At 44.5% G+C, this 24,552-nt stretch overlaps 3 protein-coding genes and 3 long non-coding RNA genes across 7 annotated transcripts; all 6 read left to right on the top strand.

Annotated features, from left to right (window-relative positions):
* Nucleotides 1-10,249: 10,249 nt before the first annotated feature.
* Nucleotides 10,250-11,596, top strand: LOC121552666 (E3 SUMO-protein ligase ZBED1-like). 2 transcript variants are annotated; one of them, XM_041865664.1, is made up of 4 exons: nt 10,250-10,577; nt 10,900-11,003; nt 11,158-11,236; nt 11,329-11,596. In XM_041865664.1, the coding sequence occupies exons 1-4, from the start codon at nt 10,277-10,279 to the stop codon at nt 11,580-11,582; spliced, it is 738 nt and encodes a 245-aa protein (XP_041721598.1). In that variant the 5' UTR covers nt 10,250-10,276; the 3' UTR covers nt 11,583-11,596. The 2 variants fall into 2 exon arrangements, with proteins under 2 accessions (XP_041721598.1, XP_041721599.1); XM_041865665.2 differs by lacking the exon at nt 11,158-11,236.
* Nucleotides 11,597-16,186: 4,590 nt separating this feature from the next.
* On the top strand, nt 16,187-17,267 carry LOC123486374. The gene is made up of 4 exons (XR_006659367.1): nt 16,187-16,275; nt 16,693-16,736; nt 16,976-17,053; nt 17,199-17,267. It is a non-coding gene; the product is annotated as an uncharacterized LOC123486374 (long non-coding RNA).
* Nucleotides 17,268-17,893: 626 nt separating this feature from the next.
* Nucleotides 17,894-18,365, top strand: LOC123486373. Its single transcript, XR_006659366.1, has 3 exons — nt 17,894-17,937; nt 18,058-18,156; nt 18,324-18,365. It is a non-coding gene; the product is annotated as an uncharacterized LOC123486373 (long non-coding RNA).
* Nucleotides 18,366-18,369: 4 nt separating this feature from the next.
* LOC121552117 lies at nt 18,370-20,593 on the top strand. Its single transcript, XM_041864854.1, has 11 exons — nt 18,370-18,401; nt 18,520-18,600; nt 18,714-18,800; nt 19,003-19,080; nt 19,197-19,283; nt 19,365-19,463; nt 19,598-19,702; nt 19,953-20,051; nt 20,174-20,221; nt 20,344-20,424; nt 20,540-20,593. Exons 2-11 carry the CDS (start codon nt 18,538-18,540, stop codon nt 20,591-20,593), a joined length of 801 nt encoding a protein of 266 aa, XP_041720788.1. The 5' UTR covers nt 18,370-18,401; nt 18,520-18,537.
* A 168-nt stretch (nt 20,594-20,761) lies between these two features.
* Nucleotides 20,762-22,588, top strand: LOC121552118 (mitoguardin 1-like). Its single transcript, XM_041864855.2, has 7 exons — nt 20,762-20,774; nt 21,002-21,060; nt 21,471-21,540; nt 21,628-21,717; nt 22,162-22,260; nt 22,388-22,475; nt 22,578-22,588. The coding sequence occupies exons 3-7, from the start codon at nt 21,535-21,537 to the stop codon at nt 22,586-22,588; spliced, it is 294 nt and encodes a 97-aa protein (XP_041720789.2). The 5' UTR covers nt 20,762-20,774; nt 21,002-21,060; nt 21,471-21,534.
* On the top strand, nt 22,587-23,588 carry LOC121552328. The gene is made up of 2 exons (XR_006659365.1): nt 22,587-22,682; nt 23,399-23,588. It is a non-coding gene; the product is annotated as an uncharacterized LOC121552328 (long non-coding RNA).
* Nucleotides 23,589-24,552: the final 964 nt, after the last annotated feature.

Genomic DNA, 24,552 nt, shown 5'->3' with positions numbered 1-24,552 from the left:
GCAAGTACAATCACACACAACACCTGACGAACACAACGAGAACTTATAGGACACTAATGAGCGCTAAACGAAAACAGGTGTACAACATCAAGACAAAACCAAACGAACATCGAAACATACAACGGTGGCAGCTAGTACTCTGGAGACGACGACCGCCGAAGCCTGCCCGAGCAAGGAAGAGAGGCAGCCTCGGCCGAAACCGTGACACCTGGCCCATAGCCACTTGTTGGGAGGACACATATGGAGAGAAAAAACACAAGAACGGGTGTTACAACGTTTCTTCTGACCGGGGGTGTATGCGGATGTGGTAAGGTATTGCCAGGGGTGTCGTGACTGTCACAGAACCTCACACCTTCCTGATTTACAAAATCCATTACTCCCGTTGCCAGTGATAGACACACCATTCGATAGAATTGCTATGGATTTCATTGGACCATTACCACGGTCTGTGAAAGGCTTTCAACATATACTAGTTGTGGTAGATTATGCCACCAGGTATCCCGAGGCCATCCCCCTGCGTAGTGCCAACACCAAGAGCATTGCCAGAGAGCTGGTACAGATGTTCTCCCGGGTAGGTTTACCCCAAGAAGTCCTGTTGGACCAAGGCACGGTTTTCATGTCCAAGGTGATGACAAATGTATGTAAATTGCTTCAAATCAAACAACTGCGCACTTCTGTATATCACCCCAGACCGACGGCCTAGTCGAGAGATTTAATAGAACCCTGAAATCTATGCTCAGATGGAACATGGAGCGGGATGGGCGAAACTGGGATCAGCTGCTGCCGTTTTTGATGTTTGCCATAAGAGAGGTACCCCAGGCATCCACTGGTTTTTCACCCTTTGAGCTATTGTTTTTCCACAGGCCCAGGGGATTGTTAGACGTGACGAAGGAGAACTGGGAACAACAGCCCAGCCCCCACAACACTGTCATAGAACACATATGTCACGCTCGTCGAACAGAGAGGACCAAGGCGCAGCGTTGCGGGTGAACATATTTATATTTATTACTAGATCACACGATCAAAACAAAGAACGAAACGTGAAGTCCTTTGATACACAAACCAAAAGGAACAAGAAACCACAAAACACAAAGTGCAAGACAAACAGTTAAATATGGCTCCCAATCAGAGACACCCAGCTGACACTCGTTGCCTCTGATTGGGAGTCACTCAGCCCAACATAGAAAATTAAACATAGACTTACACACCCTGGCTCAACATAACATAGTCCCCAGAGCCAGGGCGTGACAGTACCCCCAAAGGCGCGGACTCCGGCCGCGCAAACCACCACAACAGGGGAGGGACCGGGTGGGCACTCCGCCTGGCGGCGGATCCGGCTCGGACATGACCCAGGCACGGGTTGTGCTGGACTGACGACGCACACCCCTGGCTTGATGCGTGGAGGAGGAACGGGCCGGACCGGGCTGACGAAGCGCACCCCTGACTTGGTGCGGGGAGCTTGGACGGGCCGGACCGGGCTGGCGACGCGCACCACAGACTTGGTGCGGAGAGCAGGAACGGGCCGGACAGGGCTGACGACGCACACCACTGGCTTGGTGCGGGAAGCTTGGATGGGCCGGACTGGGCTGGCGACGCCGCACCACAGACTTGGTGCGGAGAGCAGGAACGGGCCGTGCCGGACTGACGACGCACACCACTGGCTTGGTGCGGGAAGCTTGGATGGGCCGGACTGGGCTGGCGACGCGCACCACAGACTTGGTGCGGAGAGCAGGAACGGGCCGGGCTGGGCTGTCGACGCACACCGTAGGCTTTGTGCGTGGAGCAGGGACAGGCCGGGCTGGGCTGTCGACGCACACCACTGACTTGGTGGGAATGGCAGGAACAGGCCGGGCCGGGCTGACGACGCGCACCACTGACTTGGTGGGAATGGCAGGAACAGGCCGGGCTGGGCTGACGACGCGCACCACTGACTTGGTGGGAATGGCAGGAACAGGCCGGACCGTACTGGGGACACACACCACTGGCCCCACGCAGGGATCAGGAACGGGCCGGACCGGACTGGTAACACACCCCAGTACCTCTCGCCGTGCCTCCACACTTTCCCTCTCCTCTGTGCCCAGTGGCCCCCCTAACCTGGCGGCCTTCTCTGCCAACGCTTTGCACCGCTCTAACCCGTACACCTGCTGGCCCGACGTCGTGAGCCCCCCCCTAAAAATGTCCTGGGGGTCTCTCCTCCCTCTTGCCAGACTCGCAATCATCTCCTCCCACGTCCATCCTCTCTCCTCGTCCCGCTGCTTGATCCAGTCGAGGTTGCCACGGAGATCTGCCAGCGATGGCTCCTGAACACGCTGCTTGGTCTGGTTAAGGTGGTTTCTTCTGTCACGCTCGTCGAACAGAGAGGACCAAGGCGCAGCGTTGCGGGTGAACATATTTATATTTATTACTAGATCACACGATCAAAACAAAGAACGAAACGTGAAGTCCTTTGATACACAAACCAAAAGGAACAAGAAACCACAAAACACAAAGTGCAAGACAAACAGTTAAATATGGCTCCCAATCAGAGACACCCAGCTGACACTCGTTGCCTCTGATTGGGAGTCACTCAGCCCAACATAGAAAATTAAACATAGACTTACACACCCTGGCTCAACATAACATAGTCCCCAGAGCCAGGGCGTGACAACATAGAAGAAATGAGAGCACGCATAAACATGTAATGTCCATTGTGAAGGAACATTTACAGCAGGCCCAAGAAGCCCAGAGTCGAGTGTATCAATGGAATGTTGGAGTAATCGGGTGAAGTTGTGTCTCTCTCTGGCGGGAGGTAAGCTTGGCTTATATGGTGTCGAGTAAAGCTTAAACCATGTATTTAGATTGTAGTTAGGTATTGTAGGTAGTTTATCTAGGTAGTTATCGTAGGTTATTGTAGGTAATTATTGTAGGTAAGTATTGTATTCGGCTGAGCCCGGTGAAGCACGAGGCTAGCTAACCCACTACCTGGACTAGCTAGCGGGTAGCTACTGGTAACTATTAGCAACTGTGGATAGTTGTTTCCAATGTTATTTCACGCTTAAGAGTACCTGTAATTATGCCAGCTAGCTGCCTACCATTCAGCTGTTTTTCTAACCTCATTATCTGAAGTGTTAACGTTAGGTAGTTAGTAGCTACTGTACTCTAAATGTAGCTAGCTTGTTGCTACCTGGATAGCTAACTAAACAATAGCTGGAACGACCTAGCGAACAGACACGAACTGGCTGAATCGATTCAGTGGCTAGCTTTGCACTTAACTGGCTAACAGTAGCTACTAAGGGTAAGTTATAACCTACATTTGTGTTTTGTTTTTACATACTGGTAACCAGAGTCGTTCAGGGGAATTCGGGACATGGGTGACTAGTTAACGTTAGCTTGGCTCTCTCTGTGTGTTCGTGCTGTGGGAGGAGGGGTTTTTCGTTGGCAGAGAGCAATGGCTAGCTAGTATGCTAACTATTCTAGCTAACTAACTGGCTGAATAAGTTGACGACGGACTCACTCAAACTGTCAAAACTAACCCAAAACTTTACACAACGTTAGACACGGACACAAATGATCTGCTTGGCGTGTTAACACACTGGTGGTTTGTTGTAACCGAGTATTGGTGTTAACCGTGTTATTGGAGGCTGGCATGCTAGTTGGCTATGGCGTCATAGGATTCGGTGCCCTGGACGGTTTTCACAGAAGAATACTGTACCAAGTTGGCTAGCTGAATAAACTAAGTTAGTCTATTCCTAGAAAACATTGAACCGCTGTAGTTTACAACAATTATAATTTCTAAAGTGGAAGTTAGGAGAGTTATATTTGAGTGTTTCAGTGAAACGTAACTGAGGGAGGCCCCGCTCTCTCGCTTTCCCAGATGTTTAGTTCATTTCATTCCGATCTCCTTTGCATTATTGTAGCCATTTTCTGTAGCCTGTTAACTATGTGTCTGTCTATCCCTGTTCTCTCCTCTCCGCACAGGCTATACAAACGCCTCACACCGCGTGGCTGCTGCCACTCTAACCTGGTGGTCCCTGCATGCACGACCCACGTGGAGTTTCAGGTCTCCGGCAGCCTCTGGAACTGCTGTTCTGCGGCCAACAAGGCAGAGTTCATCTCAGCCTATGCTACCCTCCAGTCCCTCGACATCTTGGCGCTGACGGAAACATGGATTACCACAGAAAACACTGCTACCCCTACTGCTCTCTCCTCGTCTGACCATGTATTCTCGCATACCCCGAGAGCATCTGATCAGCGGGGTGGTGGCACAGGAATCCTCATCTCTCCCAAGTGGACATTCTCTCTTTCTCCCCTGACCCATCTGTCTATCTCCTCATTTGAATTCCATGCTGTCACAGTCACTAGCCCATTCAAGCTTAACATCCGCATCATTTATTGCCCTCCAGGTTCCCTTGGAGAGTTCATCAATGAGCTTGATGCCTTGATAAGTTCCTTTCCTGAGGATGGCTCACCCCTCAGACTTTTGGGTGACTTTAACCTCCCTACGTCTACCTTTGACTCATTTTTCTCTGCCTCCTTCTTTCCACTCCTCTCCTCTTTTGACCTCACCCTCTCACCGTCCCCCCCTACTCACAAGGCAGGCAATACGCTTGACCTAATCTTTACTAGATGCTGTTCTTCTACTAATCTCACTGCAACTCCCCTCCAAGTCTCCGACCACTACTCTGTATCCTTTTCTCTCTCGCTCTCCTCCAACACTACTCACTCTGCCCCTACTCAGATGTTAATGCGCCGTCGCAACCTTCACTCTCTCTCTCCCGCTACTCTCTCCTCTTCCATCCTATCATCTCTTCCCCGCTGCTCAATTCTTCTCCCTCCAATCTCCTGATTCTGCCTCCTCAACCCTCCTCTCCTCCCTTTCTGCATCCTTTGACTCTCTATGTCCCCTATCCTCCCGGCCGGCTCGGTCCTCCCCTCCTGCTCCATGGCTTGATGACTCATTGCGAGCTCATAGAACAGGGCTCCGGGCAGACGAGCGCAAATGGAGGAAAACTAGACTCCCTGCGGACCTGGCATCTTTTCACTCCATCCTCTCTACATTTTCTTCTTCTGTTTCTGCTGCTAAAGCCACTTTATACCACTCTAAATTCCAAGCATCTGCCTCTAAACCTAGGAAGCTCTTTGCCACCTTCTCCTCCCTGCTGAATCCTCCTCCCCCTCCCCCCCTCCCTCTCTGTGGATGACTTCGTCAATCATTTTGAAAAGAAGGTTGACGACATCCGATCCTCGTTTGTTAAGTCAAATGACACTGCTGGTCCTGCTCACACTGCCCTACCCTATGCTTTGACTTCTTTCTCCCCTCTCTCTCCAGATGAAATCTTGCGACTTGTGACGGCCGGCCGCCCAACAACCTTCCCGGTTGACCCTATCCCCTCCTCTCTTCTCCAGACCATTTCCGGAGACCTTCTCCCTTACCTCACCTCGCTCCTCAACTCATCCTTGACCGCTGGCTATGTCCCTTCCGTTTTCAAGAGAGCGAGAGTTGCACCCCTTCTCAAAAAACCTACACTCGATCCCTCCGATGTCAACAACTACAGACCAGTATCCCTTTTTTCTTTTCTCTCCAAAACTCTTGAGCATGCCATCTTTAGCCAACTCTCTTGCTATCTCTCTCAGAATGACCTTCTTGATCCAAACCAGTCAGGTTTCAAGACTGGTCATTCAACTGAGACTGCTCTTCTCTGTGTCACGGAGGCTCTCCGCACTGCTAAAGCTAACTCTCTCTCCTCTGCTCTCGTCCTTCTAGACCTATCTGCTGCCTTTGATACTGTGAACCATCAGATCCTCCTCTCCACCCTCTCCGAGTTGGGCATCTCCGGAGCGGCTCACTCTTGGATTGCGTCCTACCTGACAGGTCGCTTCTACCAGGTGGCGTGGCGAGAATCTGTCTCCGCACCACGTGCTCTCACCACTGGTATCCCCCAGGGCTCAGTTCTAGGCCCTCTCCTATTCTCGCTATACACCAAGTCACTTGGCTCTGTCATATCCTCACATGGCCTCTCCTACGCAGACAACACACAATTAATCTTCTCCTTTCCCCCTTCTGATAACCAGGTGGCGAATCGCATCTCTGCATGTCTGGCAGACATATCAGTGTGGATGACGGATCACCACCTCAAGCTGAACCTCGGCAAGACGGAGCTGCTCTTCCTCCCGGGGAAGTACTGCCCATTCCATGATCTCGCCATTATGGTTGACAACTCATTTGTGTCCTCCTCCCAGAGTGCAAAGAGCCTTGGTGTGACCCTGGACAACACCCTGTCATTCTCCGCTAACATCAAGGCGGTGACCCGATCCTGTAGGTTCGTGCTCTACAACATTCGCAGAGTACGACCCTGCCTTACACAGGAAGCGGCACAGGTCCTAATCCAGGCACTTGTCATCTCCCGTCTGGATTACTGCAACTCGCTGTTGGCTGGGCTCCCTGCCTGTGCCATTAAACCCCTACAACTCATCCAGAACGCTGCAGCCCGTCTGGTGTTCAACCTTCCCAAGTTCTCTCACATCACCCCGCTCCTCCACACACTCCACTGGCTTCCAGTTGAAGCTCGCATCTGCTACAAGACCATGGTGCTTGCCTACGGAGCTGTGAAGGGAACAGCACCTCCGTACCTTCAGGCTCTGATCAGTCCCTACACCCAAACGAGGGCATTGCGTTCATCCACCTCTGGCCTGCTGGCCCCCCTATCTCTGCGGAAGCACAGTTCCCGCTCAGCCCAGTCAAAACTGTTCGCTGCTCTGGCACCCCAATGGTGGAACAAGCTCCCTCACGACGCCAGGACAGCGGAGTCACTCACCACCTTCCGGAGACACTTGAAACCACACCTCTTTAAGGAATACCTGGGATAGGATAAAGTAATCATTCTACCTCCCCTTACCCCACCCCAAAGAGAAAAAAACAAAAACAAAAAACAAACAAACAAACAAAAAAATATATATATATATAAATATTGTAAAGTGGTTGTCCCACTGGCTATCATAAGGTGAATGCACCAATTTGTAAGTAGCTCTGGATAAGAGTGTCTGCTAAATGACGTAAATGTAAATGTATAATCATCCCGCTCAACCCCGAGAGTTCACCCCAGGGGATCGGGTTATGGTGTTAGTACCCACGACGGAATGTAAATTCCTGGCCACATGGCGGGGTCTGTATGAGGTGTTGCAGAAAATGGGGCCCGTGAACTACCTCATCCGTCAGCCAGGGAGAAGGAAGCCAGAACCGGTGTATCATGTTAACCTGTTAAAAATTTGGGTAAGTCAAGAAGCACTGTAGGGGGAACAAACATACAGACTTCAGTATTTTCGGCCACTTCCTCTTCTTCAGAGAACCTGCTGGAAGACACTGCCGTCGGAGATGTTTCGCCTTCCCAGACCCAGGAGTTACATGAGATGATTATGAAAAATAAAGATGTGTTTTCTTCCTTACCAGGACACACCCATCACATCCAACATTACATCATCACGCCTCCGGGGATACGGGTCCATCAAAAACCTTATCGGGCACCAGAGGCGAAGGGAGCGGCAATAAAAGAAAAAGTGAGGAAGATGTTGGAGCTGGAAGTCATTGAAGAATCACACAGTGCGTGGTCCAGCCCAATAGTCCTGGTGTCGAAACCAGATAGTCCATTCTGTAATGACTTCCATAAGTTGAATGCCATTTCGGAATTTGATGCTTATCTCATGCCGAAAATAGATTAGATGATAGAGAGACTGAGATGCATGGTTTATCAGTAAACTTGACCTAACCAAGGGGTATTGGCAGGTTCCTCTGACCACTGCAGCTCGTGAGAAGACTGCATTCTCTACTCCAGACGGCCTGTTCCAATATGTGCAACTGCCCTTTGGTCTTCATGGAGCCCCTGCCACGTTCTAAAGGCTGATGGACCGCATTCTGCGCCCTCATCCATCCTATGCTGCAGCATATCTGGACGATATGATAATCCACAGCCACACTTGGGAGGAGCACCTAATCCGATTAACAGCGGTCATCGACGCCCTTCGGCAAGCAGGACTAATGGCCAACCCAAAGAAATGCACGCTGGAGGTAAGTGAAGAAAAGTATCTGGGCTATTCCATAGGGCGAGGGTTGATCAAGCCACAAGAGAAGAAGGTCGCTGCGATCCAGAATTGGCTTCGACCAGTAAATAAGAAACAGGTACGTGCTTTCCTGGGAATAACCGGTTATTACAGACGTTTCATCCAGGATTATGCAATCATTTTAGGACCCCTGTGTGACCTGACCCGGAATGCCCAACCTGCCATGGTACAGTGGAACCCTGCGGCTAAAGAGGCATTTCAAAAACTGAAAATGGCCTCATGCACTGCCGCTGTGTTGTATTCGCTGGATTTCTCAGAGTCTCTGATTGTATAGACAGATGCATCGGACACTGAAATTGGAGTTGTACTCTCGCAGGAAGTTAATAGAGAGGAACATCCATTGCTGTACATTAGCCGTGAGTTGATTCACCGTGAAACCAAATATGCAACAGTGGAAAAAGAGTGTTTGGCGATGAAATGGGCTCTGGAGTCCTTGAAATATGATGTGCCATGGACAGCAATGCTGTCCCCAGAAGCAGGACAATGGACAGCTCAGTGGAAACTTGTGGACTGCAGCAGAACAGCCACACCTGTACTGGGTGACTTTCACTTTTACTTGAGTCATTTTCTATGAAGGTATCTTTACTTTTACTGAAGTATGACAATTGGGTACTTTTTGTGACTGGATGAAAAAAAAGGCTACAGCAAAACTTTTTTTGCACTTCGCCCCTAATATCTGTCACCACCCCATACCACAGGGCATAATCAAAGCATAGATAAGATACACTAACAGTCAAAAGTTTGGACACACCTACTCATTCAATGGTTTTTCTTAATTGTTTTCTTTATTGTTTAGTAGGGGTGTAACGATCCATCTACTACATCGATGTATCGATTTATATTCCTATGATCCAACTACATCGATCTGTGCTCGGCGAGTTGGCCTTTTGGACAACATATATCGATCTAACATCGTTTTAAAATGTAATAAATCGATTGTATCGATACTAGGAAATAACCCATTGGATTTAAGCACGTCAGACTTTATATGGATGTTTTTTCTTAGCACTTTTAATGATAAAGGCTTTAAACATTACTCGATTCAGTCTGCCTATCCGTGACATCATCGCGCCAACAGCAGCGCAAAGGCGCAAAGACAACCAAACATAGCATGGCGGACTACAGAGGAGAAGCCGACGAGCGAGAAATTATCAAGCCACCATTGCGGTCCAGTGTATGGAAACACTTTGGCTTTTGCAAAGACGGAGATGTTCTAAATAAGTCGCTCGCTGTTTGTAGGATATGTAAAGGTCAAGTAAAGTACAACGGCAACCCGACAAATCTCTCCAACCACCTACTAAGGCGCCATGGGATTTCACACAACACCGACCGTCCAGGCACCTCTTGCAGCGTTCCCGCTGCTACAGCAGCGAAAGGTAAAGTCAACTCTACAGAAGCCTCAGGTCTCGCCTGCATGTTTAGTCAGAGACTAGGCCAAAACTCAGCTCGGGCGAAAAACATCACAGCAACAATTGCCAAGTTTATCTGCAAAGACATGCGACCCTACAGTGTGGTTGAAAATCCGGGATTCCGTGAAATGATTCAAACATTGGAGCCAAGGTACACAATACCAAGCCGACCACACTTCTCAGAAAAGGTTATTCCTGCATTGTACGAAAGTACTAAGAATGATGTGAAGCTGTCGCTTTCTCAAGCTGAACGAGTAGCGATAACGACAGATGGCTGGACGTCATGCTCAAATCAAGGGTATGTGACAATTACCTCTCATCACATTGATCCGGAGTGGAAAATGAAGACCTTTGTTCTGCTAACCAGAGTTTTAAATGAAGCCCATACTGGTAAAAATATTGGCGCGTTACTGCGTGAAGCCTGCATGGAGTGGAAAATCTACGACAAGAATCCTGCCATCGTCACAGATAACGCCAGGAATATGATTGTGGCCGGTGCAGAAGCCCAGTTCAGTCCACACATTACCTGCTTCGCACATACACTCAACCTTACCTCGCAGAAGGGTTTGGGGGTGGACCGTGCTTCCAGGTTGTTGGGGAAAGTGCGAAAAATGGTTGGATATTTTCACCGCAGCACGATTGCATGTCACGCCCTACAGGAAAAACAAACTCTGATGGATTTACCAAAACATAAACTGATCCAAGACATAATCACCAGATGGAACAGTTCATTCGAAATACTTGAACGTTTTTTGGAACAACAGCCAGCTATAATGGCAACTCTGATGTCCAAGGATCTACGAAAGGGGGTCACAGATGTAGGCACGCTGAGTGAGAGTGATATTGCCAACATGGATGACATTGTTCAGTTGATGGGTCCTGTCAAAATGGCAACCACTGTGATGTGTGAAGAAGACCAGCCAACTCTCTCTGTAATCGCTCCTCTTCAAGCAAAACTGCTGAAACACCTACAGCCATGCGAAGACGACTCAACCCTGGTTGCAGAGATTAAGAGGGTGATGGCCAGTGACCTCTCCACACGCTACAGAGGCACCCAAGATGCTCTCAACATAGGTAATTAATTTGGAGTCTTAATTAAAATCAACTTGGTTAATATTTTAGGTTATTAGACTGTATTAATTTGTAAAATGCCACACCTTTGCGTTTTCAAGTTTGAATTTGAGTAGTTTTTTCATATGGAAAAGTAAACAAGATATCTGCAATACAATTCTTAGTTCATGGTGGCTTTACATCATCACTGTGCCACATTTCTTTTAAACATACTAAAGTTTAATCTTCTGATTATTTTGTGTATGAGGAGGTGGTCATCACTTGCAATTTCAGGTCAACTTAATTTAATAATGCAATGAATGCAATATTCTTGTTCTTTAAACAGCATCAGCGTTGGACCCGCGATTTAAAGAACTGCCCTACCTGGAAAAAGAGGACAGAGAACAGGTCTACACAAAACTGGTTTTTGAGGCAGAAGTGTCCCACCAGGTAACTCTTCTCTCCTCTTTCCTCTGCTCTTTTCTCTTCTCCCCTTTCATTTGTCCTCTCTCAAATCTCATCTGTTCTTTATCTTCCTCTAAATTTATGTGTGCAGTATTACAGAGCAGAAATTTGAACAGTTCACACATTCTTACATCAATAGATGCAAGCAATGGGAAATCAGGAGGAAGACGAGGGAAGCTCAAGCACAAAGCTGTCAGGATTCAATGAAGAGACCACAGGTGTGTTTCATGTGATACCAATAAAAGATTGTTGTTGTTTTGTATTAATGAGAAACATGACTATATTTTGAAATATATTTATTATATTGTAGCTCCAAATGAGTCACCTCCTTGTAAGAAGAAAGCCTTAGATGCGCTGTTTGGCGATTCCTTCACCCAAAGAGAAAGAAAATCCACAAGCGAGACAGCCAGAGCAGAGGTGTTAAAGTACCGAGCAAAAGATGCGTTGCCTTTGACTGAAAATGCCATGAAGTGGTGGAGATCTCAGGAGAAAGAGCTACCTGTACTTTCCACCCTTGCTAAACGGTACCTGTGCATTCCAGGCACCAGTGTGCCAGCAGAATGAGTTTTTAGTACTGCTGGCGACATAGTGAACGCACAGAGAAGTGTTCTGCAGCCAGATCATGTTGATCAGTTGATATTTTTGAAAAAAAATCTGTAGTCATTGAAGAGTAGCCTAGTAGGTTACACTTGATCTTTTGTTGAATATTGTTTGTTTATTAAAATGAGAGTAGTAGCAGGTTCATCCACTGCTCATTCAACCTGAAGAAATGTTGGTTGCACTTTATTTTTGATATTAATACTGTATTTGTATTGTAATGTTGAAAAACAAAAGCAGAAGTAGCAGGTAAACCTACTGTTAATTCAACCTGAAGAGATGTTGGTTGCACTTTATTTTTTATATTAATACTGTATTTGTATTGTAATGTTGAAAAACAAAAGCAGAAGTAGCAGGTAAACCTACTCTTTATTCAACCTGAAGAGATGTTGGTTGCACTTTATTTTTGATATTAATATTGTAATATTTTTATGTTGAAAAACAAAAGCAGAAGTAGCAGGTAAACCTACTGTTAATTCAACCTGAAGAGATGTTGGTTGCACTTTATTTTTTATATTAATATTGTAATATTTTTTATGTTGAAAAACAAAAGCAGAAGTAGCAGGTAAACCTACTGTTGAAATGTTGGTTGCACTTACTGTACTTTTATTGAAAATGTATTGAATATTGAAAATGAGATCAGACAATTTTAACTTCCTGTTAATTCAACCTAAAGTGTTGTTTGCACTTTATTCAAATAAAATGTGAATGCATTTGCCATTCATTGTTGTTTACTTGTTTATTTATATTCATAATTAATTGATACCTGATTCCATTACAAGAAACAGGAATCTAGGAAACTTCACCTGCACTGTCCAGTATCCAGGTATTTATTTCAGTCACACTGGTTGAATTTTTGGCTAAAAGGTTACTGAATCGATTTCAAATCACTGAATCGTTTTGGATCGTATCGTTCTAAATGAACCAATATCGTCCTTGAATCGTATCGACAACCACGAATCGTGATACAAATCGAATCGTTGTTAAAACGAATCGTTACACCCCTAGTTTACACTGATACGTTCTCATACTTACAGCTATACATACTCACACTTTCATACTCACATTCACACACGAACCCCACCTTCAACAGGTCTGATCACATACAAGGCCCCTGGATAGGCAATCGAGTAGGCTACTTCCTTACATCAAACTAGATGTAGCTCCGGCGCTGATGTGCTCTGGCATTTGCAGGACAGAGCGTACTCACCAATTCTTTCCCTCTCACTGTTTATTCTCTTCCCCTGTCCCCCTTGCGCCTTATCGCTCTATATTTGTATCTGTTTATGCAACCTATCTTCCTTGGCCATGCATGTATGTGATAGAGACAGAGATACTAATACTTTATGGGAATTAACCCTGTTCTTAGAATCAGCACTGTAGAACATAGCGTGTATAATAAGTATAGTGTTAATTGCAGTGTAGCCTAGGTTGCCTCTGGCTATGAATGTTTCTGTGCTTGTATCAGTAAATGTTTGGCTAATAACATAGACCTAACAATTATTGTAAATGTGTGTTTACCTTGTGTTATAATAACCTATTTTCAATATAAATGATAGGACTGACTGAAAAGCTGACTTCCTCCATTATAGGCTCCTGGTTGTAATTATTACATGTGTAAGCCCACAACAGCATTGCTGTTAGATAGCTTCATTTATTTAGTTAGCTATACGAAATTAATAATAGCCTAAAACTTATATTAGCTGTATGGCTAGCTTTATTCAAAATAGCAGAACATACCTGCCAGGCGACAAGTCAGCTCTCCCGCTCTGCCTCTCTTTACGCGAAAATCGTCATGCAGACTTGTGCCCTCATGGAGATTCCGTGCAGTGGATAATTAATACTGAGGTATTAATTTGTGATACTTCACTAGGCTAAAACAAGGTTTACTCGTTCATTCGTGTCGGTCAACCACTGAAAACATAAATGTGTCAAACTTTGTCTGCCTCTTCTTATCCATTTGGTGGAATTTCAACCATGCTCCGGAATTTCAACCATGCTCAGTCTTCTCTGCTTCCCACCCCTCCTCGTGCACTTCTCCAATCCTCCCTCTCAGTCTCACAACAAGAGGATAATGCTAGTGTCTCGTTTCCCCTAGCAACCAGTTGCTATAGGAATATTCCTTAGTAATTCAAAGTGTTGATGATGATGATGAAGAGTCCAGATGTATGACCACGATAGTTAGATTAGGCTAGTTATTCAATCAAACACATTTATTTTACAATTATAGACCCCTAACCTAGGAAGAAATGTGTCTCTTATGAATGTCTGTGTGCAGTTACAGGTAGCATACTCCAAAAACTAGAGAAAATTCGACAAAAAAATTATTAAATCCACCTTTTGCACAGTCCTCGGCATTTTAGCTGTGCACATCTCACATTTCCCAACACCGTTGCAGTAACTAGTCGTTTCTATGCGAAGCGGCTGCTGCCGCTTGTAGAAGTAGCCTTAATGACAGCACTTCCCACAGTGCGACCAAAAGAAAGATCTACACATATGAAAGCGATATTTATCGCTCAATACAAAAAGTGGATTTAATATTTTTCTGAATATTCTCTGTTTTTTGGAGTTCCACCTGCAACTGCACACAGATGTTCATAAGAGACAAGTTTCTTCCGAATCGAGAACAAAGAAAGTATCGCCAAGGTTTGTAAAAAAATATCCTGATTATGGTAAACAGCAGCCTATGCAAGATCTCAGATGAGCTTTAGCTCTGCCACTGAGGTTCGTGTTTACATGGCTATCTAGCAGTAATGTTGGAGGCTACTGGCTTTGATCCAGTTAGTCTACTGGGAGGAGAAGATTTGTCTTTCCCCAGGATACCCTTGCTTGTGGAGATAATGCTAGCAACCGAATGCTTTAATAAAGGATGAAGGTATAGTAGACCCAAGTAGCCTATTGTAAACTGTAACACATCTCACAATTAGAGTAACATGCAATTTTATCATTGGGGACATCACATTTTGTGCTATAGAGTATAGACTGTTGGGTTTAACAACATTTCCAAAACTCCATACCTGATCATAGGCTTTTGTTTTGAAATGTGTATGCCAGTAATGTTAATTTTATCACCAGCACTTTTGGAACCATAGCACCACTGTAGCTATATAATCCAACCACCTTGACTGATGACTGTCAATTCCTGCTGGAAGTTTCTAACTTTCACAGACTAACCAACCTTTTCTAACTTTCACAGACTGACCAAACTTTTTTCACAAACGTTTTTAGAGTAAGATTGTTGGTCATGAAGATGTCCCTTTCCTAAAATAGTGTAGCAAACAAGGGGCGGGGAAGCGAACCCAGGTTACATGCGTGAAAGGCACACACCCTACGCATCGCTCCAACAGATTTAACCCACTTGGTCAGAATTGTAATGTGGCTCACTGTATTAGCGAGGATCACTACACCGTTTCGACCACTTTGACCACCAATATGCAGCCTACAGTTTTTTAGATAGACAATAGATTTGTGGGAGTCCTTCGTAATTAAAACACTAACCAGCCGTAACATACGCATTCGATTTCTATTGTCTGCCATTTTCTGTACAGCCAGAGCTTGTGTGCTCGCCCAGGGTTTCAATTTTAGTATATTTTAGGATTAGGGTTATGTCATGAAACGTGGGCTACTAGGCCTACATTATAAATATGACACAATCAGCATTTCACTTTGGATATGAATAATCCAAATTATCAATCAGTTATCAAAACGCTCAGATATAACCACCAGGGCAGGAGGGCGAAGAGATGAGAAGAGTAGGCTATCTCAGCTGATTTATGCAGGAGATTTAAAATAATAATGTAAAACATATCTGTAGGCTTTTTAGTAACTATTTGAATGATGTTTTAGTCCAATGCATGTTGGTTGAACGCTTTGACACCTTGAACGTGAAAGTGAGTGGTTCAGTGAGTGTCTCCGCCTAGAACATCACAGAGCTGATGAACGCAGCAACGTTCTTTTTTCAGAACCATGGCGAGCGCATTGTGACGCTGTCCCTTCTACTCCTACTCAGAGCCATAGATACAGTATTTTCTAAATGGTTATACTCCTACTGTTCTCTAAACAATGGTTTCATAGTTTACAATTGTATAAACTCCCAAATCATGCTCAAAATTCAATTTAATTGATGTCACTGTTGAGTGTTTTTAATCAGTTTGATAAACATGTTTATCCCATTGTGACATAGCCAACCATGACTTATGGAATACTTTGACGTATTAATGGTCCCTATAAAACCCTGTAATTCTAAGAAAGAATTGTCAGATGGTTTTGAACTCAGTCAAAATCACTGCAGTATGTAGAGCGATAATGAGTAGGTCTATGTTCAGTCGTTTGTTGATAGCGACCCCGCTGAGATTCCTCCGCGAGAGGTCGATTCTGTGTGCAGCTGACCTGTTGTTTGCGACCGGTTCGGCAGTCGACTTTTGTAATAATAATAAGCCATTTAGCAGACGCTTTTATCCAAAGCGACTTACAGTCATGCGTGCATACATTTTTTTTGTGTATGGGTGGTCCCGGGGATCGAACCCACTACCTTGGCGTTACAAGCGCCGTGCTCTACCAGCTGCGCTACAGAGGACCACATATAGCAAATATTACGGTATCGGTGAGGATGCACTGGCCACCGTGGAGAGCGTGGACCGTGTTGTCACGGTTGAGGAGGGTAAGTTTACATATTTGACAATGTCTAAATAGTAATAGTCCCAAATGCCACCCAATACCCTATTTCTTATTTTGACCAGGACCCATAGTTCTATGGTTAAAAGGGGCTGGTCAAAAGTAGTGCACTAAATAGGGAATAGGGTGTCATTTAGGTAGCAATCATGGTGATGACATTTTTTACAGTGTAGCCCTAGATTAACAACAACAAACAAACTTGCTCCTTTGAAACCAAACCGTTGCTTTAGGTTTAATTGAACATGTTGGTACATTATGCAGACACATAAATACATTTGATGTCATACAATATAAAACACAATTAAATATATGATCAGCCTAACTACATGGACAGATGTCTGGTGTCTTGTAGCTAGTATTTCTTAAACTTAGAGAAAACAATCCTTTATTGTTTTTCATAAAGATAATGAGCCCACCCTGGACCAGGAGGACCCAGTCCTTGTTCAGGTAAGAATGCTGCAGGCCTATCAATAGCTTGGGTGCCAGTCTTTCTGCTCTCTTGCCAATTCCATCGTGGCAATATGATATTGGCATCACAATCCCATAAGGAGTGGACAGAGAGCTGAAACAGACTGGCACCCAGGTTATAACAATACTGCTTCATTAGCAGGATTGGTTCAATAACAATCTGTCATTCAAACTGTCATTTTACTGACTCATAAATTGATCCTGATTTTCTTCCATAGTATGTGGTTGAGGAGGTTGGGCACCGGCCCTGTCTGGCTTTAGTCCCTTGGTCTGGACCTCTGTGGGTTCCCAGCTCTGTAAGTCCATCCATTCTGATACTCTTTGGTCTTCTCTCTGGTCTTAAAACTGGTTTATGTACTTTAAACATAAACATGACGTTTTCTGAAGAACAATATGGAAATACATTTCTGTAAACATATTCCCTATTTTTTATAACTGCAGCCAACATATTACCTTACCCATGCTGGGAGGATGCTGGTGAGAGAGCTGGCAGTGTTAAACATGCAGGTAACCATGCAGATTATTGGACAAAGCTCATCTGATCTAATAGGCAGGATTACCTTCAGTATCCACTACGGTAGTGAAATACTTTGATGTTCGTTCCCTCATTTTCTCACAGATATTAACAGTGGAGCAGCCCATTTTCATCTGTTTCACTCCTGCTAGGAGGATTGTATGGAATGAACTGTCCTCTCAAAATGAACAGGTAGCCATTCATATGCAGGTACCTCAGATGTTTCCTTAACCTTTCAACACAGACCTGTGTAGTGTCTCAGAATCTATCATGCAGTAGCCTCCTCTTGTGATCCTCCCTATAGCAGTCTGTCAGACCTATAGGCTACCTGTCTATCATTCAAACTGACTTTTAATTTGATCCTGTCTTGTTCCTTAGTATGTGGATGAGGAGGTTGGGCAGCGGACCTGTCTGGCTTTAATCCCTTGGTCTTGTCCTCTGTGGGTTCCCAGCTCTGTAAGTCCATCCATTCTGATACTCTTTGGTCTTTAGACTGGTTTATGTAACTTAAACATAAACATGATGCTTTCTGTAGAACAATATGAAAATACATTTCTGTAAACATATTCCCTATTTTTGTAATAGTCTGTAACACTGCAGCCAACTTATTACCTTACCCATGCTGGACGGATGCTGGTGAGAGAGCTGGCAGTGTTAAACACACAGGTAACCATGCAGATTATTGGACAAAACTCATTTTATCTAATTGGCAGGATTACCTTCAGTATCTACAATGGTAGTGGGATACTTTGATGCCCTTAAAACTGTTCCCTCATTTTCTTACAGATTTGCAAGATTGAGCAGCACATTTTCATCTCTCGTGCTGGCATGATGGTATTGGATGAACTGTCCTCTCAGCTTGAAGAGGTAGCCATTCATCTGCAGGTACTTCAGACATGTTCTTAACATTTATATCTCAGACCTGTGTATTTCAACTATTATCATTGCAGTGGCCTCCTCTTGCAATCTTCCCTATGCCAATATTTTACTCCTATACAGTACCAGTCTATCATTCAAACTGACTCTTAAATTGATCCTGTCTTGTTCCTTAGTACGTGGATGAGGAGGTTCGGCAGCAGCCCTGTCTGGCTTTAATCCCTTGGTCTGGACCTCTGTGGGTTTCAAACGCTGTAAGTCCATCCATTCTGATACTCTCTGGTCTTTAGGGGGGCTTAAACATAAACATAACTTTTTCTAAAAGAAACTTCAGGAAATACATTTCTGTAAACATATTCCCTTTTTTTATAGCCTGTCAAACTGCAGCCAATGTATTATCTTACCCACGCTGGGAGGATGCTGGTGAGAGAGATGGCAATGTTAAACACACAGGTAACCATTCAGATTATTAACCATTACTCATCTGATCTAATAGGGATAATTACCTTCAGTATCCACTAGTAGAATACTTTGATATCTTTAAAGCTGTTCCCTCATTTTCTCAGATTTTCACAATGGAGCAGCCCATTATCATCAGTTTCACTCCTGCTAGGAGGATGGTATGGGAGGAACTGTCCTCTCAAAATGAACAGGTAACCATTCATAGGCAGGTACCTCAGATGTTTCCTTAACCTTTGAACACAGACATGTGTATTTCAACTGCCAATTGTCTTAGAATCTATCATGCAGTGGCCTCCTCTTGCGATCCTCCCTATTCCAGTCTGTCAGTCCTATAGGCTAAAACTGACTCTTAATTCAAACTGACTCTTAATTTAATCCTGTCTTGTTCCTTAGTATGTGGATGAGGAGGTTGGGCACCGGTCCTGTCTGGCTTTAATCCCTTGGTCTGGACCCTTGTGTGTTCCTATCTTTGTGAGTCTATCCATTCTGATACTCTCTGGTCTTTAGAGGATATTAAAGATTAACATCAAGTCACTAGTTTTCTATAAAACCACATAATGAAAAAACATATTCCCTTGTCTTCATAGCCTGTCTTCTCCAAGGCCAAACCAGTCTACTACCTCACTCGTGCTGGGAGAATGCTGGTAACAGAGCTTGCAGTGTTAAACACACAGGTAACCAAACACATTATTAACCAAAGCTCATCTGATCTTATAGGGGAGAATTTACTTTACCCTGTTCCCTTTTTTTCACAGACTTCCAAATTGGTTATTGAGGAGCCTACCATTCACCTCACTGAAGCTGGGAGGCTAGTGCTTGACGAACTGTCAGCACCTTCAGATAGCCATTCACAGGTAGTCAATCACATTATTAGACAGTCATAGCTGATTAGTAATAGTACACATTACCATGTCCTCTATCTCCACAATTGTGTGTCTTATTAATCACAGAGCAATCTGTATAATTAGGGGATGTCTTTGTTTTTCAGCCAAATAGGGAAGACTCTGGTTTTCCCTATGAGAAGTTGCAGCTGGTTGGGAACTGGGGTTCGTTTCATTTCCATTACTGGAATATCCATTATGGACGAGTGCAGGTACTTCAGACATATTCTTAACATTTATGAACACACCTGTGTATTTGAACTCCCAATTGTCTCTGGGTTTTCTTTTGTATGTCTGTCCCTAATTGAAACCTAGGGGAAACTTGTCGTACGAACATCATGTGGGCTCTATATCACTGCCAGGGATTATACTCAGAACTGAAATCGCCTGCCAAATGTTATAGACATCTACAGCTAACATATAGAGAGAGGTCTGGAGACTGAAGGAGTTTTTTCTTTATAGCAAAATGAAGAGGACATGCATCACCTGTGCATTGTGAGGGGAGTGGAGAAGCAGCTGTGGTGGAGCAGAGTCATCCAGGAAAAAATCCTGGACCCATGGGTGAGAGATTCTCAACTGGTCTTTCGTCTCAAATGCACCTGATTTGTGTCAAATGACGCACATGCTATAGGTCTACTTATATTTCCTGGATGAAATGTAATGTTTCTCTGTCTCTTTTAAAGGGTCTCGTCCAGGTGGTCCTCACCAACAAGAAGCTGACTGGTATTAAGGTACAGTCAGGCAATTTTTCACAGAAAAAATGTAAAGTGGCAAATGTCCATTTACCTATTTGAATAAATACATGTTGACAGAAAATGAAATTACACGTTCTAATCTCTTGCCTCATTTTTAGTTCCTTGGTAGAAGGATCCATGGACTCATGTCCTGCCTTGTCAAGAGGAGGTCTGAGTTCACCTATTATGAGGATGCCCAGGTACACCCCCGTTGTTTCTCTGTGTTATGATTTATTTCAGTGTTTGGTTGAGGGGTTTTCAATATGGTGGTTTTCAGTGTTGGGCTGACAGTGTCACATGTTGTGTGTTAAACAGCAGGTGGATATCTCCACCACAGTGGAGGGGTACCAGGAGAGGGGGATGAGATGATGGCATATCAGTTCTCCACCTCTGACATCATCACCACCCCTCATGAGCCGTCCTCTGGCTCCTCTCACCAGTTCCCCCAGAATTCTCCGCCTCCCCCTTTCCCTTCCGATTCCCCTCCCAGTCCCCCTCCACCTTACCACTCCACCCAGGACCAGGACCAGACCCTGACAGCACTCCTCAGGTAAAACTCTTTCTACAGTCAATAATTCTTATTTCATTTGTACTTGTGTGTACAGGTGTGTGTCATTGTTTTGGTATCGATAGGTTTGTGTTGTCTGTCAAGGGTCAAGTTGTTAGGTCAAGATGAAAGTATTGTTATGATGTCACTGAATGTTTTGTCTGCTTCAGTTGATGTTGCAGGTGAAATGCAGTTTAGTAGAGTTTAAGTTAATGTGATGTCTGTTTTAGGAGTTTGAGGAGGAGTTTGTGGAGGAGCAAAATAATGCTGCAGATGTGCCCCAGTTGCGGTGGGTTCGCTTTCATGTGTTCATCTATAGTAAAAACCTTTGCTTTGAAATAATCTGCCCAATATTGTAGTTATACAGATGTAGGATCTTAATTTGAGACAGTTTGCTACAGCAGGAAAATAATCCTGCAGCAACAGGATACATTTTTCGTTAGGGCAAATCGAGTCTAAAATTTCAAAGTGGAAATTACAAACTTGAAAATTCCAAATACGCTACAAGTTTGCATTTCCTGCCGTGCAGGAAAATTCTCAGCAACAAAAGAGTGATCAAATTAAGATCCTACATTGGTATGGTCTTTCTGAATCCTGCAGTTATAATATAGGCTAACATAAAATTATTTCTTAATTTCATGGCACTGATGTTTTAGCTTCTTAGGTTGAACATTTGTTATTGAACATTTCTATTTACAGGCGTTACTTTGAAAACCAAGGGACAACCAACTTCTCTCTGAGGCTGGCCGGTATCAGACGTGCTATGGAGGTGAGAAAATGTGAATTTAGCACCTTTTGTATTTCACTTCATGAACATTTCTGGACTATTTGTAAATGTACTGTCTTGTTCTCACAGGCTCTGACATCCTCAGACAGTACCTCCCTCAATTACCTCACCCACGCTGGGAGGATGGTGTTGAGTGGACTATCCGAGCTCAACCAGCAGGTAACCAATTACATAATTGTGCAACGTTCATCAGACCAGATATATAGTTCCCACTGGGCACAGATGTCATTTCAACGTCTCGTTTTGATTTACATTTGGTTGAGTTGTCAACTAATGTGAATTCAATGTGAAATCCCCCAAAAATTAACGTAATTGGATTTAGGTTAAAAGACGAAATTCCCTTACGTTGATGACTTCTTTCAAATCCAATCAGTTTCCCACTTTGATTCAACATCATCACATTGACATTTTTTATTGATACAACATTGATTCAACCAGTTCTTGCACAGTGGGTTACCTTTAGGCAACAGTGATTCATAGGGTTTAGTTGAAAAGTTTCAACGTCATACTAGCCAAACAATCGGAGGCCCTTTGAATTACAGACCTGAATCTTTGAGTTTATGATCTAAGTTTTAAGGAATTTTATGATTGTTTTGTTTTGAGGATGTGAGGCAGTTTCAGCAGGCCTACGACCTACTGGTGAACTTCATTAATGAGCCAGCAAACAGGGAGCAACTAGAGCAGGAGATGGCTCTCGTAGGAGTAGGTCTACATACAAGCTTGAGCGTTAGCTGCAGGCACCGTCTTCTCATCTAACATCTACTCAATGAGACTTTCTAAAGTGCTTGTCAATGAAGATTATGTAATTATCCTATTTGTTTGACTTCAGATCGACCGCATCAACTTCGCAGATGTTTTTTATGAATTCGTTCTACTAATCCTTCTAGAAGGAAAGACATTTCTTCCTATATCTGTAAGTGGCCCTAAGAATGGAACATCCTGTTGTTTATCTATGCTATACACACTGTTGTCATATCAGATCTGTAGACACTCAGTCATGTCCCCTGTTCCTTCTCCAGAAGCCTGGTAGCTTCCTTTATCTGCTCCTGGAAGTCATAATGAGGATTCACCCTCCTGGAGGAGCCTGGACAGAAGCTGCTGGGAACTTCTACCTCCTCGTTAAGGTACATTTCTCTCTCTCTCTCTCTCTCTCTCTCTCTCTCTCTCTCTCTCTCTCTCTCTCTCTCTCTCTCTCTCTCTCTCTCTCTCTCTCTCTCTCTCTCTCTCTCTCTCTCTCTCTCTCTCTCTCTCTCTCTCTCTCTCTCTCTCTCTCTCTCTCTCTCTCTCTCTCTCTCTCTCTCTCTCTCTCTCTCTCTCTCTCTCTCTCTCTCTCTCTCTCTCTCTCTCTCTCTCTCTCTCTCTCTCTCTCTCTCTCTCTCTCTCTCTCTCTCTCTCTCTCTCTCTCTCTCTCTCTCTCTCTCTCTCTCTCTCTCTCTCTCTCTCTCTCTCTCTCTCTCTCTCTCTCTCTCTCTCTCTCTCTCTCTCTCTCTCTCTCTCTCTCTCTCTCTCTCTCTCTCTCTCTCTCTCTCTCTCTCTCTCTCTCTCTCTCTCTCTCTCTCTCTCTCTCTCTCTCTCTCTCTCTCTCTCTCTCTCTCTCTCTCTCTCTCTCTCTCTCTCTCTCTCTCTCTCTCTCTCTCTCTCTCTCTCTCTCTCTCTCTCTCTCTCTCTCTCTCTCTCTCTCTCTCTCTCTCTCTCTCTCTCTCTCTCTCTCTCTCTCTCTCTCTCTCTCTCTCTCTCTCTCTCTCTCTCTCTCTCTCTCTCTCTCTCTCTCTCTCTCTCTCTCTCTCTCTCTCTCTCTCTCTCTCTCTATAATAGTTGATGATGTGTCTGTTGTCAACAGGGCCAGATGAAGGCATGGCTAGAATCCATCTTCAACCTCAATGAGTCAATCTATGAAAGCCCAGAGAGGCTCTCGGGGGAGGTGATGGGGAATCTAGAAATACAGGTTGAGTTCCTGCTGTCCAGCCTGGATTAAGGTTCCCAAACTGAGCTGAGGGCCCCATCACAAAATAAAGTGTTTTGCATTTAAACATTATCTGTCAATCGTAAACAAATGTTACATCATGTGTAGGGGAGAGTGGGGTAAGTTGAGCCATTTTTTACATTCAGCATTACTCTGTCAAGGGAAATATAGTATTCTTTCAAAAATATACAGTATCTGTCACGACTTCCTCCGAGGCTGCCCCTCTCCTTGTTCGGGCAGGCTTCGGCGTTTGTCGTCACCGGCCTTCTAGCCACTGCCGCTCCTCATCTCATCATTCCATTTGTTTTGTCTTGTTTATTACACACACCTGGTTCATATCCCCTCATTAGTACCTGTATAAGTGTTCCCTCTGCCCCCTTGTCTTTGTGTGTGATTGTTTATTGTGGAGGAGAGAGAAGCTCGGTGGAGCTCCATGTATTTTGTATCGCCGGGAATATTCCCTGTGTGCCTTGTATTTTCCAGTGCCCCTATTTTGCGCACTGGAGTGTTTTTACTAGGGGTGTAACGATCCATCTACTACATCGATGTATCGATTTATATTCCTATGATCCAACTACATCGATCTGTGCTCGCGAGTTGGCCTTTTGGACAACATATATCGATCTAACATCGTTTTAAAATGTAATAAATCGATTGTATCGATACTAGGAAATAACCCATTGGATTTAAGCACGTCAGACTTTATATGGATGTTTTTTCTTAGCACTTTTAATGATAAAGGCTTTAAACATTACTCGATTCAGTCTGCCTATCCGTGATGTCATTGCGCCAGCAGCAGCGCAAAGCGCCAAGACAACAAAGCATAGCATGGCGGATGACAGAGGAGAAGCCGACGAGCGAGAAATTATCAAGCCACCATTGCGGTCCTTACAAGAAACAGGAATCTAGGAAACTTCACCTGCACTGTCCAGTATCCAGGTATTTATTTCAGTCACACTGGTTGAATTTTTTGGCTAAAAGGTTACTGAATCGATTTCAAGTCACTGAATCGTTTCGGATCGTATCGTTCT

Source organism: Coregonus clupeaformis, unplaced genomic scaffold (assembly GCF_020615455.1).
Source record: "Coregonus clupeaformis isolate EN_2021a unplaced genomic scaffold, ASM2061545v1 scaf1182, whole genome shotgun sequence".
NCBI lineage: Eukaryota > Metazoa > Chordata > Actinopteri > Salmoniformes > Salmonidae > Coregonus > Coregonus clupeaformis.
This window is presented reverse-complemented; position numbering and strand designations above follow the sequence as displayed.

Excerpts from the sequence above, each read along its gene's own strand:
- LOC121552666 (XM_041865664.1), top strand. The coding sequence starts at position 10,277 with ATGGCAACTCTGATGTCCAAGGATCTACGAAAGGGGGTCACAGATGTA. Across the intron at positions 10,578-10,899 it reads CCAAGATGCTCTCAACATAG|CATCAGCGTTGGACCCGCGA; the intron begins GTAATTAATTTG and ends TTCTTTAAACAG. Across the intron at positions 11,237-11,328 it reads ATTCAATGAAGAGACCACAG|CTCCAAATGAGTCACCTCCT; the intron begins GTGTGTTTCATG and ends ATTATATTGTAG.
- LOC121552117 (XM_041864854.1), top strand. The coding sequence starts at position 18,538 with ATGTATTATCTTACCCACGCTGGGAGGATGCTGGTGAGAGAGATGGCA. Across the intron at positions 19,081-19,196 it reads CCTTGTGTGTTCCTATCTTT|CCTGTCTTCTCCAAGGCCAA; the intron begins GTGAGTCTATCC and ends TTGTCTTCATAG. Across the intron at positions 20,222-20,343 it reads AGAAGCTGACTGGTATTAAG|TTCCTTGGTAGAAGGATCCA; the intron begins GTACAGTCAGGC and ends CCTCATTTTTAG.
- LOC121552118 (XM_041864855.2), top strand. Across the intron at positions 21,718-22,161 it reads TATCCGAGCTCAACCAGCAG|GATGTGAGGCAGTTTCAGCA; the intron begins GTAACCAATTAC and ends TTTTGTTTTGAG. Across the intron at positions 22,261-22,387 it reads AGGAGATGGCTCTCGTAGGA|ATCGACCGCATCAACTTCGC; the intron begins GTAGGTCTACAT and ends GTTTGACTTCAG.